The 16,406-nt window shown below is 54.1% G+C and overlaps 1 protein-coding gene across 6 annotated transcripts in view; it reads left to right on the top strand.

Annotated features, from left to right (window-relative positions):
* Nucleotides 1-16,406, top strand: part of Mgll (monoglyceride lipase) — a 103,570-nt gene that overhangs the window by 78,695 nt on the left and 8,469 nt on the right. For 4 of the 6 annotated variants that reach the window (XM_074044579.1, XM_074044581.1, XM_074044580.1 and 1 more), the window contains exons 4-7: nt 567-703; nt 1,608-1,718; nt 6,526-6,609; nt 10,100-10,189. In XM_074044579.1, coding sequence (XP_073900680.1) covers nt 567-703; nt 1,608-1,718; nt 6,526-6,609; nt 10,100-10,189 — 422 coding nt within the window. The remainder of the gene's footprint in view (nt 1-566; nt 704-1,607; nt 1,719-6,525; nt 6,610-10,099; nt 10,190-16,406) is intronic. The other 2 variants (XM_074044583.1, XM_074044584.1) reach the window with 1 other exon arrangement.

Genomic DNA, 16,406 nt, shown 5'->3' with positions numbered 1-16,406 from the left:
TCACAAAGGGCTAAGCAGAGGGACCCCGAGCAGAGGACAGCAATGTAAGAGGGACAGGATGTAGCCTTGTTTTATTGGCTGCTTCCTTGAGATTTCTGCCCTACAGACCTGACCATCTCCTTCAATTTTATGTCTGTCCTGTGGTCTCCACCTAATGCTGCAGAGCGAGGTGACAGAACACATACCTCAGCTGGTGAAAAGAGCAGCACAGCTGTGAGGGGCCAGGAACTGGGAGCCCTAGGAGGTGCCGAGGCTCACTGAGTCCTACGCTTGCCCTTTTGCAGGAATGTCATGCAGAGGCTCTGGAGTGCCTGTCCTCTTTCTTCCTTGGAAACTGCCCCCAAGGAAGATACCATGGCTGAGTGCAGCGTCTGCATCGTGGTACCCTTGCTTCCTAGCTATGATCCCGGGAAAGTTCCTTAATGACTCTGTGCCTTGATTTCCTAATCTGTAAAAGAGGCAGGAAAAGAATCCAGAGTTCAAGGGTAGCTGGAAAGGGGGAAATGAGAGATACTCGTAGGACTCCATTGGCAGCCCTGACTTCTCTTTCTCCACTTCCTTTCCAGTTGGCCACGGACAGAGTGAGGGGGAGAGGATGGTGGTGTCTGACTTTCACGTCTTCGTCAGGGATGTACTGCAGCATGTGGACATGGTTCAGAAGGACCATCCCGAGCTCCCTGTCTTCCTTCTGGGCCACTCCATGGTAAGCAGACCACAGAGTGCAGAGACCCAGTTCAAGGCAAGCCTGGTCCACAGCCTTGCACCTGACCTCCTGCCCCGTTTGCTCTCTTCCTGCTGTCACGCTCCCTTTGCACACCCTGCACATGGAGTCCCCAGGCAACTTAGTGCTTAGGAAACGAGCCAGGGCCTGGCATCTGTCCCTGAGCTTGGGTACTGCCCACTGCTTCCCGGTCAGGCTGCAGGGGCCATCAGGTGGCTAGCCAGACCTCATTGAGGAGCTCAGGGAAAGTGGTATTGCATAGATGTCCTTTGTTCCTTGGTGTCATTTCATAGTGAGGCCAGTAAGAGCCACTTCTGCCACTTCTCCACGGGGTAGTGGGGGGAGGGGACAGCTCCTTGGTCAAGGGTGTTGAACCCTTGGTTTAAATAACCGTGAGCTTCAAACAACAGAGCAGCCCTCTCTCCTGCATCCACATCCACTGTGTATTTTTCCCAGGACCTAAATTTCTATGGAGCAATCTATGGTTATGATTGGATTTTACACAAACACACATACACACACCCCGCCAAAAAACAAAAACTTCATTTCAAGCTCATCAGAGTGGATGAGTTGCAGGTCTGCCAGCTTTGGGCTTGGAATACAAATGGAATGTGTTATTGTTTAACTTGTGGCCTACAAGCAGGAGCCTTATTTATATCTCTCTGAAATGTTTGCTCTTGGAAAACCGGGTGGGGGGGGGAGAGCATGTAATGAAATATCTGCAAATCTAGTTTACCCTGCATCCAAGGCCATCTATCCCAAGGTAGTCCTCTTCAGAGCTCTTGGCCAGGACCGAAGCCTAGGAGGCCTGCAGGGATCGCATTTATTAGAGATCGTCTGCTGGTGCAAGCCAGCACGTGGCCATTCTGCCCATTTTGCATTTCAGGGAGGTGCCATCGCCATCCTCACGGCCGCAGAGAGGCCCGGCCACTTCTCTGGCATGGTCCTAATTTCACCTCTGGTCATCGCCAGCCCCGAATCAGCAACAACTTTCAAGGTAAAAGGACATTCCTATCTGTACTGTTCCTGCAGGTTCCTGGGACATGGACTGTCCATTTATAGCTGGCCTGGGTCAGTGGACCAAAGGCCATTCCTGAGCTATGTACACTATTGAGCAAGAGTTTGGACAAATATCAAATACTGCTGCCACTGGGATCTGTCATTTCTGAAGTCAGGTGTGTCTTCCCCAAACACAGAGGAAAGTGCCTTCCTGTTTGCGTCTGTTTTACTGGCAAAAGTTAACGGGAGAAAAGGTCACATGCATTCTGTGTCCAGCAAAGTCACACTTGTTAACAATTCACATTCAAGACTTGAGCTATTTTGCCATGAAACTTCAGCAGAAAGGGACTAGTGAGGGGACTTGTGAGCAATTCCCAGTTGTTGTGCACCACCTGTGCTCACATAGGTGAGCGCTTTCAGCCTTTGACTGTAATGGACACACCCTGCTTTTCTGGATTTAGTGTTCCGTGTGAGCTGCACACATGGTTGATGCCCAGGCAAATGAGCCAACAAACAACGCCTAGAACTAGACTGGTCCCTTCTATCCCAGACAAAGGAGATGAAGCCAGTGGTCCCGCTGGGCTGCCTCCAGACGAATATGGGCTGTTGACATGGCGTCAGCGTAGATCTGTCCTAGCAGGGCGTGAAAGCTAAGTGTAGATGCCAGACAAGCCCCGCAAGGGTGGAGTTATTCAGCCCCGGGTACCCCCTGGAAAGCCCAGCTCCCCCTGCGCTGCAGATTCTGGCTGCCTGCTGAGCCAGGGCTCAGAGGGAGCAAAGGTGAGGTGGTGGGTCACGGGGTCAGGTGCATGGGAGGACCCAGCCCCACAGGCCTCACCACCAAATGACAGAGGAGCCATTTAAATCGTGGCATTAGCTCATGTCCCTGGCAATCTCCTTGGGGCTGAGCAGTGGAGCACAGTACCAGAGGGGAGCCATAAGAATATCCCACTATTCTTCCGGTCTAGGACCATAGAGACCTGCTTCCACTTAGATCCCGAGAATCTCTGAGATCTGAAACGGAGATGGGCTGGGCAGAAGAGAAACCTGGGGCACTCCCACAGTGAAACTGCCTGAGAAGAGAGGGGGTGGCTCACTTGAAGGAGCTTCCTGTGGGCTACAGACCACAGGGGACAGGTGACTTATGACCAGTAGTAAGTCTCAGGGCTGAGTGGGCTCAGCAGAGGTCTGCATGGGACGTTCTGGTCCCTGAGCGTGGAGAGGAACGCAGTGTGATCCCTGCATTGTGTAAATGTGTCAGGCGCGTGACCTACCCAATGCTCCCTGAAGGACTGTGACTAGGTGGCATGAGGCCAAATCAGTCACCAGTTCTTACCTAAGTGGCATGGGGCAAAATGGTCCCTGAGGAAGGTCCCTGAGAGCACACTCCACAGCTCTCTGGCGATTTGGTTTTGGAGGCCTGTGTTACTCAGCACAGCCAGGCCTGTGCTGTCCGTTACTTACCTCAGCCTAGGGGAGGATGAGGACCAGTGTTCCAGGAGGGAAAACTGAGGCCTGAGGAGGCTGAGTGACTCACCAAGATCAACACCACCTGTGTGAGGGATTTGGATCTGGTGGGCCAGCCCACTCCATCTGTGTCCCCACAGAAGAAAATGGATGCTCCTACAGTGGATGTTTCCCTTGGAGAAGAGCCAGGATCTAGAAAGCCTTTCAGATACAGTGCACAGAGGACATGGCCCCAAGGAAGGACTGGCCGTGTTTCCCCCCAGAGTCCCCAAGGGCTCCCAGGAGGACCAGCAGAGGCGGCACTTCTGGGAAAGGCCAGCACTGTGTGACCTTCCAAGCCTGGTGCTAATAGATCACCTTGTCAAATCAGGAGCCGGCCGTCCCTGGAGGCACAGGTCTCTGCTTATTAACCAAGACAAATCAGATTTCCCTTTGCCCAACCTGGGCGCCTCCTGCCCTGGATCTGTTGCTGCTTGCAGGCCTTGGTGGTTTCTGTTGACACGGTCTGTGATTCATTGGTCCACCTGCCCTGGGACACTCGACTGCCCTCCACATGTGGTCTAGTCTTCTCTGGCAAGCTCCCTGAAAGAACACCCCAGAATCTTTGGCTTTTAAGTTTAAGGATAATTTGTTCATTCAGTTCCACATTCAAGAGACAACCAAGGGCAGCTCGGTTGTTGCATGCAGCGCTGCATCTGCAGCCAGTGCACATTCCACTTCTGTCTCTGTGCAGATGGGAGGTGCTCTGCAGGCTTTGGGAGCATTTCTGGTCTCTTTTTCTTCTTTTGGTTGGCATGTTTGCTTTTGTAGGGGGGAGGGAGTCTGGTTTTATTTTGCCATTTTTATTTAGCCACACTTCTTGGTGCAACTCCCCTGTCAGCATTTTAAAAGGGTCCCCCTTTAGGGACAGCTCCTGATTTAGGTCCAGTCGCTGATGATCCAACTTCAGGTCATTTCCAGTCGCTTTGAGTCTCAGGGATGGAGCCGCCTTCTGCCTCTATGTTCTGGGGGGGACAGTGGTGGGTGAGGGGCTTCCATGCATCTCACTGTGAAGGGGCAGCAGAGCACAACCTGGAGCTCAGACCTCACTCATCAAGCTGTTCAACAAGGACTGGGATGCAGCCCAGTGGCGGAGCACTTTGCCTAGTGTGTATGAGGCCCTGGGTTCCATCCCCTGCACCAAACAACAAAACAAAACAAAAAGCATCCAACAGCTTTTTGGTGCCAAGCACCTGTTAGAGCAAGTCCCGCAGTCAATAAGGTAGGCAGCCTGAGCCACTGTGTCTTCAAGCACAGACGGGTGCAAAAAATGACCAGCCCACACACCTGGGACAAGTGGCTGTTGGTCACCCCCCACCCCGAAACCTCACTGCCTTCTGGGTCTCACATCGAGGCTATTTTCAACAGCCGAGATATATTTAGCACTGAGCAAGAGACAATGAGGATGGAGGCTGGCCCGCACTGTCTGCCAGGATGAATTTTCACAAAGACAGTGGCAACTTAGACATCAGAAACAAAAATTCCAAAGAGGAAGTCTCAGCTGTTTGTGAGACCTTTCTGTGACGATCTTCTCTGTGGGTAACACCTGGTACATAGGTGGAGCCCCTGGCTGTCACCCTGAGACTCTGGCCTCTGCTTGTCTGGGACATCATCCAGGAGAGGGCCACAGGTTACAGGCCCCATCTTTCTCTGGAAGCCTCAGGGGAGGAGGCTGGGGCTCCACCTGCCAGAAGGGAAATATCTCAAACACCTTGCTCTACCCAGGGTCCTGGGAAGGGTGTAGGAACTGGCCGGTGATACAGGACGCCCCCTCCCAGCCCCACTGGGCACCTTGCCAAGGTAGGCAGAGGGCGTTGTCACTGTGAGAGAGGTTACAAAGTCTCAAGGTTCCAGTGCCTGGGCACAGTTTCCTCTCAGGCACCGCCCTGGAAGGAGAGGAAGCAATTCCCATTGTTCTGCTCAAGGTCAGCTCGAGCACCGTCAACCAGTGAGCACAGGAACATCCTTTCACCCCAAAACCAGCAGCCCTTGCCTGGAGCCCACTTCCCATGTGAAAGTCAGGAGTCTGTTGTTGGTCACTGGCCTCCAGATGGCCCTGGGGCAGCAAGGGCTGGAGGGAAATGGAAGGAAGGGGACACTGGTGCTCTTTCAACCTGCAGGTGAATGTAGACCCAGGAACCAGTGCTTGGCTGTGGTCCTGAACTGGCCTGTTGGTCAGCAGCCATGAGCTTTGGATGGGACCTTTCCTCTGTCTACAGGCATCAGCTGTCTGGCTGCTGCAGGCTCAGATTCCTGCAAACATATGATTCAAAGAACGAGCCACTTACCCAGCAGGTCCCCTCAACACACGTCACCGAGCCCCTGCTCAAAGTCCTGTCTTCCTTGGGAGATTCATGGGAAGGCACCAGACATTTCCTTTTGTAGGCCTCGAGATGTGCTTTTCCTCCCAAGAAAATCTGGTGTGACCCTGAGTGTCACAACTATAGCTGTCCCTTGTCCCCGGTCACAAAGCGTGGAGCCCTGGCCTCCGTCCCACAGGTCAGCTTGCTGGTTCTGCATTAGAAGAAAGAGATGGTAATTACCTCCTTGTGGCAAGTGCTTTGCTGGCAGATGCTTAAAAATGATCCAGGGAGCCATTAAAACCTTCAGGATCAATAAAGGCACTTGTGCGTGTCTGTTGTGCTTACAGTGACGGACGCTCAGTTGACCCAGGATGTCCCCAGTATGAGTTGAGGACTCGCATGTCCCCTAGTGTCCTGCTCACTGGGGGGGTCAACTTTGGTCATAGGAGAGCTGGTCTTGTTCCTAAGGGGCTGTGCTGTCCCTTGCTTTCTCTGCTTGAAATGCCATTTGCTTCCTCCGTCAGTTTACCCACAAGTATTTACTGGGTTTCTTTTCAGGGACAAGAGGGGAGTAAGGGATCCGCTCTGTGGGGATTGGGTCCATCTGACCCTCCCGGCAGTACTTTGGGTTTGGATTTGTTATCCCCTTTTTACAGATGAAAAAAAGTGGGGTCACAGGCTTCCTCAGGGATTCACATCCAGAGTTGAATCCATCTGCCTCCCACCCCCTTGTCTGATTTCCCACATCATGGCCTCTTCCAAGGTCAGGATCTAGCAACTGAACAGCCTATCGTCACAGGTCTTGCCCCCACATTGTTCTCAGGCGACATCACCTGGGCTCTGGGTGAAGTTGGCATCTTGGGAGCTTTGGGGTGGCACGAACCTGACTTGGTATGTTGGGGTCATGGGAAGTGGGGCTGATGTCAGCTGGGCAGTGGGGCCATCCAGGCCTCCTCTCTCCCATGCTGGGCCCAAAGCTCTCTCCACACCCCACAGGACTATCCAAGGATTCTGAAAGACTCGTTTGAAAAAGCAGCGAGATTGGTATTGTTTTGGATCCCATTAACACTTCAGTTATCGGTGAGCACCTCCCTCTGAGTTCCTCATCTGCCCTTGACACTGGGGGGCAGGGCTCTTGCTGCCGGTGCTGGAGGCTGAGGGAGATGATCACAGTCACCAGGTGGAGACACCATCACTTTGTCCAGGTGTGGGGTTGCTGTGGCTTTCTTTCCCACTGCCTCCTCACTGTGTGGCCTCCAGGCCACTGCTCAGCCCCCCCTGTGCTCCCTCATCCACAATTGGCCGCTTCTGCTGCTCAGGCCCTTCTCCTCCCTCTCTTCCTCCTCCCTCCTTGTGAATCAGCAAACCTTAGGGGAATTGGGAAGGGGATCTCATTTGCAGTTGTGCACAGCGTCCTGCCCCAAGTGACAGCTCCCGTTTGTGGGGGAAGAGGCTAAAGCACCTAGTTTTGCCTTTAAGCAAGATGTCATTGTCATCAAACAATTTGCTTCTCTGTAGTTGGTTCTTACTAGGTGGATTTAAAACATCCCTTGGGCCAGCCTGTCCTTCAGGGACATTTGTGCATCCTCAGAAGGAGCTGTCAGACTTGCTTCTCCTACTCTGAGGTTTCCTCAGCTCCTGTCCTGGAATGGTGTGTGTACCCTGGGCTCCCCATCCAGCCTCTCTGTGGCCTCTCTCGGTGCTGACCTGCACCAAGCAGCCATTGATGTGCTGAGACCTTCCTGTTCTCAGGTGGTGTCCAGTGGGGCGCTGGGACAGGACTTGACCCCGACAAAAGGCAGCATTCCTGCAGGGGGCTGCCCCCCACCTGTGTCTGTGATTAGACAGCCAGTCCAATCCTCACAGTTGGCCCCTGGGCAGTCCTTGTTAGGAGCTGGTCCTTAGAAGCACACATTCCCACCCTGAGCCTGTAGCACCAGCCTCTCCAGGGTGGTGAGAATGCCGCTCCAGGACGGCTCCTTGTGGCGGTGAGCATTCAGGGGGACGTGATTCAAGAGAAAGGTAAGTTGTTCTCTTTGCAGATGACCAATCCTGAAGCTGGGCCCCCATGTCTGTGCCCATGCTCCTGTGGAATCAGGTGACAGGGCCTCCAAAATGTAACTCGCTGGCAAACAGGAATCTGGTGGTGGGCTCGGATGAAATGGAGCAGGCACTGTGTGCTCCTCTTCCTCTCCTCCCTCACAGGGCCAGGCCTGCTCCTCCCTGCCTCTCCATGAAGGTGGCTTGGACTCCCATCCTGCCTGTGGGTGGTTGGCAGCAGCAGCACGGCACTGCTATGGACAGCTGTCCAGCAGTGGCCTGAGTGATGAGGAGCCTTTTGCCATTGAGTCTGGGGATAGGTAGGAAGCCGGCTTGCCGTCCTGGAGACGGCTGCTCTGGCCCGGGAAAGCAGCAGCTGGGACCCACACGTGTCCTCCTGTGATAATGTGCTGCCCTTCCTGAGTGTGGCAGGAAGAAGCCCACTCAGCCCTCAGCCCCAGGTCAATGCAGGAGCTGTGGAAGGGTCATCTCAAACAGCACAACACCCGCAAGTTGGTCCCATGCACCTTTGCAGTACACGTCAGGACCCATCTGTGGTAACACTGCCTGTGGAAGCTGTTGCTCAAGGAGACAAGGTTTCTGGAGAGTTTGCCCTCGTGCAGGTGGAGACCATGAAGGTCACAGGCCTACAGCCCATGGCCTCTCTGCATGACCTGCCCTATTTTCTCTTTCTTTTTAGATTTTTGTGACTTTTGAAAACACAGATCCCAATTCCAGAAATTAAGTTTCGAAAAGAGCACCCTGTTCTTGGAGTTGACATACGTTTTTGGAAATACCCCAATCTTTGTGGGGCACCCCCAGAATTCTGAGCCGTTAGCTCCCATGCTTGTGTGCAGAGCTGACTGACAAGATCTCAGCTCTGGGACATGTGACACTGTGTCCTCCCCAGAGACTTCAGACTCATATCCCACCACAGCCCCCAGTTCAGGGCTCCCAGCTCCTCATAGTTCTACTCCAGAAGGTCCAAATTCAGAGCCCAAGGCTTGACATAGGCCCCGGACATCGGCAGCAGTGGTCGACGCGAGTGGGCTTTGGTTGCTGAACATCAAGATCGGGTGCGGCGAGCTGTGGTATTGTCAGGGGCGGGGCTCTAATGTCTGGCTTGTACCATTTGAGGAAAGGCTAGGTGACCGTGTGGAGTTTAGGATTGGCTCAGGTGTGTGGGGTTCTGCAGGAGTTACTCTCTGCCTGGCCCCTGGTGTCTGAGGAAGTAGGAGGGGTGAGGCTGTGGGTGCACAAGGAGGATAGGGGACGCCCAGCAATGGCGTCACCTGGAGAACATTGGTGGTGCTATGATTGGTTACCCTCAGGAAAGATAAGCATGCTCGCTTGCATTGATGGAGAGAAACAGAGAGACACAGAGACAGAGGAAAAGAGAGAGAGAGAAAAAGAGAGAAAGACCTACCCAGGCCATGTGGCATGAAGGACTAGAGTGGCCTCGCCTCGGCCTCTGGGCCCCTCCTACTGAGCATGAGGTGCTAAGCCTCCAGCTTCCTGTCTACTAAATGAGGATAAAGCCTCACCTCACAGTATTTTGTAAAGGTCAAGACCTGGCACCCATACCATGCTCACCGTGCCAGGGCTGGATCCTGGGTAGGTGTGCCCTCCATGTTTCCTGAGAGTCAAAACCCCACACCTTTCATCGATTCTGATTTCAGCATTTCACAGCTCACTTTTGAAATAGCATTTTTGCCCCAAGTGTGCACACTTTGCAGCTCCTCTCTGTAGACAGACGCATGAGATCCGGGTTCTGTGTTTTTCTGGAAACACATGAGATCCAGAAGGAGAAAGGTGGGGGGAGGTGAAGGGACTTGAATCAGGCTCAGGCTCAAGGAGCACATGTGAAGCACCGACTGTGTGCCTGGCTTTCCCTTCCCTGTGGCGCCCACGGGGGAGACACAAGGTCCCCACTGGCAGCTGAACACATGGAGGTGCATGGATGCTGAGGGCCTGGCGTGTCCTCCACCCAGCAGAGCCAGAATCAAAGCTGGGTCTCCTTCCCTCTGCCATACAACCTCCTACTCGGGCTGGTGACAGTTTCTCTTTCTGTGCTGTAGAAGCCCAGACCACCCTCCATTCCCTCTGACCCAAGCTGCCCTGCTTCCTTTGCTCTCTGCTGATCTGAATGATTGTGCCCCCGGTGGATATTTTTAGTGCCCCAAGAAAGGGTTGTGTGTGAGAGCACTGCCATGGCCACAGCTCTCACCATAACTCATAATTGCAGCTGATATGTGATTGTGGGGAAAGGTACCACACAGAACCCAGAGCAAGACATAGACCAGACGCTCCTGCCCCAGCATGGCGTCCACCTTGCCAAATCCCCAAGGAGGAGCCCCCAGGATGGGTAGATCAAGGCCAGCTGGGTCACAGGGAGTGTCCTGTGGGTGCTCAGCCTTGGGGAAGCAGCCTGGCCAGTGTTCAGCTTGGGCAGGACTCTCATTTAATGTCCTCTGCCACCTAGGACATGGATGCTGCACGTACTCACAGCCCTCCTTTGTCTTTCGTCCAGGTCCTTGCTGCAAAAGTGCTCAACCTCGTCCTGCCAAACATGTCCCTGGGGCCCATCGACTCCAGTGTGCTATCCCGGAACAAGACAGAGGTGAGAGTTCGCTGAAAAGCTGGGGTCACTGGCAGCTGCTGAGTGAAGGCAGCAGCCTGGTGGGAAACCCAGGCTTTGGCTCTGTCCTTGACATTCTGCAGTGTTCATTATGGCATCTTGCCAAGTGATGGGGACACAAAGACATAAGTTATGTCATCGGCTTTGGGGTTGGGAACTTGAACCGTGTCCTGACATGCCAAGGAACTAACCAGGACGCTGTGTGTGTGCCGGTCAGCTCTCTTGGTTGCACATGACAAAAACCCAAGCCAAAAGGATGTAAGCAGAAGGAGGGAGTTATCGGTAATGCACACTAAAGGCTTCAGGTATGGCTAGATCCAGGGAAGCAAAAGTCCTGCCCCCTGTCTACCTCTCCCCAGCTCTCACACCCCCAGCCACTTTACCTGAACCACCCCAGGGCAAAGACAGCCCCTCTTTCTAGCCAGAGTTAGGGTGATCCTTGCCAGCTGGCTGTCCAGATCTCGTTGTCAAGGACAGTGGAGGCAGATCCTTTGATAGGGGTTCACAGACAAAGGACAGGCCTGATTGCCTGTAAGCAGACTTGCCTGGTGTTACCTCACTGTAGCCTGAGGATTTGTGTTGCCTGGGGTGGAGGAGAAGGGTCCCTGTGGGCTCTCAGCCAGCAACCCTGGACATGTGGAGGACACCAGGATTATGTTCATGATGCAGCAAATCAGTCTGCCACTCTTCTGCCTCAGTTTCCCCTCTCGTCACTGAATTAGTCACCCCCTAGGGGCCCTAGGAAATGAAGTAGGGTGCGCCAGCATTCCAGTAGCCAACCCTGGTTTCCCTGAGCAGTCAGACTCTAGCTTGGTTATAAGGTTTGGTCTCCTGGCCTCTGGGTCACTTAGAAAGTGGGCACATCATGGGGGACAGTCCCCAACCTGTAGGGGTGCCGTGCTAGATGGAGGGTTTAAACATCAGCAGGGCTTGGGGCTGCAATGCACAGTCCTGGCACCAAGAAGGAAAAACAAAAGTCATGCAAGGTGAGTCCAGAGAGCCGCCAGGCCTGTGGAAAGCCGGAGCACATCGGTCCCAGGAACCAGCCGTCTTCTCTTAAAGGTTTAATATAATTTAATGTGAAAACCCAGCGTGCCTCCCAAACCCACATCTTAGGGCCAAATTTGATTCACCAGGGGCCAGTAAGTGTGGCCCTTGTCTTTCTGGATGAATATTTGAATAAGAAAAAGATTAATTCTGAAAAGCAGGTCCACACTGTGAAAAGGTACAAGTATAGGCCCAGAAAGACCAAAGTCAAACACAGGCTGATGAGGTTAGTCAGCGTGAACTTGGCCTGCCCACGACACAGCTTCACAGATGAGGAAGGAGAGGGTCGGGAGGGTGGGCAACCTCCCACCCACGGTCCCAAAGTGTCCAGGGTGGCACTGCCAGGCTGGGGCTTGAACCCATGTGATCCACAAGCCATGCTTCAGTGCCCAGTTCCAGCAGGTGTGTTTGATCACAAAACTTCTTCCTGTTTGTGATGCTGCCACAGAGCCCACATCTGGGACTATTGCTCAGTGGGTAGCATCCACTTTGTGAGGGCCTTTGGTGGAGACAGGGGTCCTCCCCCTGCCCACACCTCAAATAATGGCCCAACTTGAGTATGGAGCCTTTGGCAGACCCAGATGCCACACCGCAGCTGTGCCATAATGGCAGTGAGGGAAGGAGGGCTGGAGGGAGAGACAGAGACAGAGAGGAGGGGAGAGAGACTGAGAGACAGAGAGGGAGGGGAGAGACAGAGGTAGAGAGAAACAGAAGTAGGAGAAAGAAAATGAGAGAGAGGGAGAAAGACGGCGAGAGAGAGAGGGACAGAGAGACAAAATGGAGAGAGACAGAAAAAGGGGGGAGAGAGACAGAGAGGGAGGGAAAGAGACAGAGGGAGGGGGGAGAGAGAAGGAGAGAGACACGAGAGAGGAAGGTGGAGAAAGAGAGGGAGAGAAGGAACTAGAACAGAGTCTTTGGTTTGAAACATCTGGTTGTTACCTTTCCACCTGAAAAGACCTGGATAGGGGGAAGAGCTAAAGAGAAAATAAAATGACTCCAAACCCTCTGCTGAAAAATATCAAATAACCAATATTAAAAATAACTCGAAGGCCTCATGATGTGAACCTGACTGTGCCACCTGCTGGCCTCTGCTGTCATGGCCAGGTTTCTGGCTGGTAGGTCAAGGTGGGGTTGCTAGGAAACCCTGCTGGGAGAGCAGGAAGGGAGGCAGCCGGGCCTGGAGACCAGCTCCAGGTGGAAGGCCAAGCACAGGGGTTCTGCACCTCCCCTCCGAGCCGGCGCCTCTGGACTCTTCCTTTGAACACTGCCGAGTGTCAAAAATAGCAGCGGTGCTGAGGGGAGCTGTGTTCAGCAGAGGCACCTCCCGGAGCTCACGCCAGGGAGCCTCGAGGCTCATCTTTTAGCTAAGATACTTCCCACGGAACCCTGCAGCTATAAAAGCCTGAAAAGGCAGATAAATGTTCTCCGCAAGCTGGCTGACGTGGACTGTGGCTGGCGGGGCAGGAGCCAGGATGGGTCTGCAGTCCCAGACAGGAGGGTGCAGCCGGTGGGAACCTGGCTGGCTCTGTGGCTGGATGTCACAGCGAGATGCTTGTTTGGGGTTTGCTGTGGCAAGCGTTCACACAGCCCACCCAGGACTGTTTGCATCACTTCACAGCTGTCACTCCCGGAGGCTCCTGCTCTCCCCGTGTGTGAAGCCTCCAGAAGAAAGGCAGAAAAAGCCCTCTTCTCATCTCCACGTCACCAGGGCACACTGATCACACCCTTCTCTGTGCCAGACACCATAGCCTTTCTGGTCTCACCATAACCCTGGGAAGTCAGCTTATTGCTGGTATTTGATGTTGTGGAAGTTTGGGCCCAGGGAGGGCAAGTCACTCAGCCAAGCACAGAACGCTGAAGTAAGGATGTGAATCCCTCCGACTCTGAAAGCCTTGAATGTGATTCTAGCTCTTTGTCTGGCCAAGGACACTGGGGAGGAAGGAGGAGGAGGGAGGAGGAGGGGTGGCCGGGCCTCTCCTGCACAAAATCCTTGATAACCACCCAGTTACCAGGACAGCGCACGCTGCTCTCTTTCCAAGCCCCTGCTCCGTCCTTCCCCAGCCCTGGGCATGGGCCGGGGCAGAAGTGTTGTGGCTCATCCTGCACTGTGGCTTCTGCATCCAAATCTGCTCTCTGTGACACCGAGGTGTCCTCTGAGCGCACCCTGCTGGCTGGTGCTCGCGCAGGCACTGGCCGGCCATATGGTCCTCTCGCTGCTAGGGTGGGCGCCGCTCCTCGACCACACCCAGTGTTTCACGTGTCAGTGTCGAGGATCAGGCTCCCGTCCTTCTGTCCCCACGTGTCCCTCACACACACTGCCTGGTGCCTCGGAAGGCTCCTGCCGGGTCTTGAAAAGCTTGGCCACACTGAAGCCTTCAACTAATTGCAGCACAGCTAAAGATAGGCCCGGCCTCCCACTCTGTCCCCAGGACACCACCTCCCACAGAAGTCCCCCCCAACCGGGCCATTAGCTTCCCGATAAGCTTGGTTTGCAAAGCCCATTTTATTCTGTGCCTCTCTGTCATTCTTGCATTAACCACGGAATGCCTGTCTATCTGAGACAACAAAATTTTGCTAATGCCCTTTTAGGGACAACAAGCCTTTACAGTGTCTCTGGGAGTGGGGCGCTCCGGTGCTGATGGGAGCAGAGAGCACGTGTATCTCTGCATTGCTTCTGCACCCTGTGTCCTGTGTCCCCCACCATAAGCCCAGCTGCCAGCTCCTTCCACCCCCAGGGCAAGGCTGGAGCAGCTCTGAGTGCGGGAGGAACAGGGCTGGGGCTGGAGGCTGCAAAGGCAGTGGAAAAACTGGTGCACGGAGAGGCCATCTGGACAGCCCCAGCCGCCAGCCAGACCCAAGACAAAGTGCACGCCTGTGGCCGCAGCCCGAGCAGACCCTGTCTATGGAGGACACGAGCCTCACGCTTGACATGACTCCTGGACACAGCCCGGCCGAGTCCAGTGGGAGCTGCATCTTAGCGCTGGAGCGGGCTGGGCTGCTCTGAGACCCAGCTTCCATTGTCCTGGTCATGTCCCCAAGGGGACACACCGAGACTGATGGAGATTCTGTGTTGAGCTTTTAAGGACCTGCCACGCCGTGTTCTGCAGCCATTGTGCTGTCTGCCTCAGCATGCATTGCTCCAACACTTGTTCTGTGACAGGGATTTTTGTTTGGTTTGGTTTGGTTTTGGTGTTGGGGGTGGAACCCAGGACTGGGAGCATGCCAGACTGTGGCCTGTGTGTGAAGGGCAAATATTCCTGTGACAATCATGACCCTTAGGAGTTTTTGATTTAAATTTAGGTAGGTAGGTAGGTAGGTAGGTAGGTAGGTATCTATCAATGGGAGCCCAGCCTCGGTGGTTGAAATTCCTGAACTGGACAGGAACCTTTTGGAAATGGGGCTTGCCTCCCACCCTCCTCTTTTTGGATGTAAGAGCCAGGGGAAGGAACACAGCCAAGACTCTGAAAAGGAGCCTGGCTTTGGGGTGCAGGGGTCCAGTACAGTGAGCCCCTGGGCCAGCAGCGGAGCTCCAGGGCAGAGCTGGGCAGACCTCCAGAGCAAGGAAGGCCAAGAAGGGTTTGGGGACACCGGCCTGTCCAGGCTCTGGGAAGGCCTCCCTTCCTGGTGAAGTCTTAGCAGAAAGAGGAGTGCACAATTTAATCAGACCAAGAGCAGGGAGATGGAAGCCCTGTGCATAAGAAAGGTTTTTCTGACGGGAAACGGTACACCCATCTCCCACCATTCAAGGCAAAGAGATGAACAGACTATCTCTTCTGACACCTGCCAGTTCATGGTAGGCTTCTCACAGGTTTCTCGATGTCACCAAGATGACTTGGGCAGAACTATCTGATTTCTCTGTGATGAAAATAGATAGGTCAAGAGAGATCTAAACAATGGAGGAAGGAGGTGGACATTCTAGGATGGACTCTGAAGCATCCATGGCAGGGTGAGGAAGAGAGAGAGGACTAGAGGAAGGAGGAAGAGCCATCTCTGGACACATCTGTAGGTGGCTGGGGGAATGGCAGATTAAGCCTCCTGGGCTATATTTCTCTGTGATTAGGGAGATGGGGAGGACAGGTATCGATCTGCCCGCAGGGGCTCCCCATCCCCTTTGCTGGCCGTGGGGCCTGTCAGGTCACCGCACAGTCTCCTAGCCTACACCTTATGGTCCTCACCAGGCCCAAGCCTGTCCTCTTGGTGAGGGCTGGTGCCCTGGCTACCTCCTTGGCTCCAGGTGGCCCAAGTGACCCTAGCCTTCTCTACACAGGTGGTTAAATGCTTAGCACGCCGCAGCCCTGGGTCATCCCCACCCTGGCTCAGAGTTAGGGCACAGTGAGTGTTAACTTTAACCTTCTTCTGAACAAAATATGCTATTGCATTTCATCATGGAACAGAGTCTTCAAAATAGGTCAAGAGATTTGACTGTAGGGTTATGTCTGGATTTTGCTCAACCAAAAATATAAGAGAAGTCCTGGCTGAGGATTTTGGCTGTGTCTGCCAGGCACAGGTGTGAGGTTTCTTCCAAGAGAGACGCGTTCGGGGCGCAGAGGCTCCAGGCCAGCAGGTTCAACCTCACCAGGTCTCAGAGCCCAAAAGCAAGGAGACTGGGTGTTGCTGAGATTTGTGGGGAGACAGGAAAGAGCTGTTGGCTTGTGGAACTAACCCCAGCAGGAGCCTCTGGATCTCTCAGGGAAACCTGAGGCCCACAGATGGCTTCGCCTGGCCTCTGGGGAAGGAGACATCAGATCTCAGCCTGTGACGGTTCCCCAGACATCAGCCATCTGTAGCCAGGATGGGGTCACTCCACGCCAGATTCATAGCTGGGTCCACTGCCAGCAGACGCCCCAGGAAGTGAGATTTAGGGCTCCATCCCCAACTCTGGAAAAAAAAAAGGCTGCTGAGACTAGTCCAGAGAAGCTACTGGTGGGGAAGGTATGACCCTCTGAGCCTCAGTTTCCCCATGTGGCACGGTCCTCCTCTTCCCTCCTCTTGGTTTCCCCCTGCCCCTCACTTCTGGCCATGGCTGTCACATCGTGGTCTGCCCTTTCCCCAATATACCTGGTGGCTCCTTCCCAGGCCCAGAATAGGCCATTGTGTAAACAGGGTCTATGTGACCGGGATGTGGAAACAAAGCCAACAGCAGGAAGCCACT

The sequence above is a fragment of the Castor canadensis genome, chromosome 10 (assembly GCF_047511655.1).
Source record: "Castor canadensis chromosome 10, mCasCan1.hap1v2, whole genome shotgun sequence".
In the NCBI taxonomy this organism is placed as follows: domain Eukaryota; kingdom Metazoa; phylum Chordata; class Mammalia; order Rodentia; family Castoridae; genus Castor; species Castor canadensis.
The sequence above is the reverse complement of the archived record's forward strand: the minus strand, read 5'-3'. Positions and strand labels throughout refer to the sequence as shown.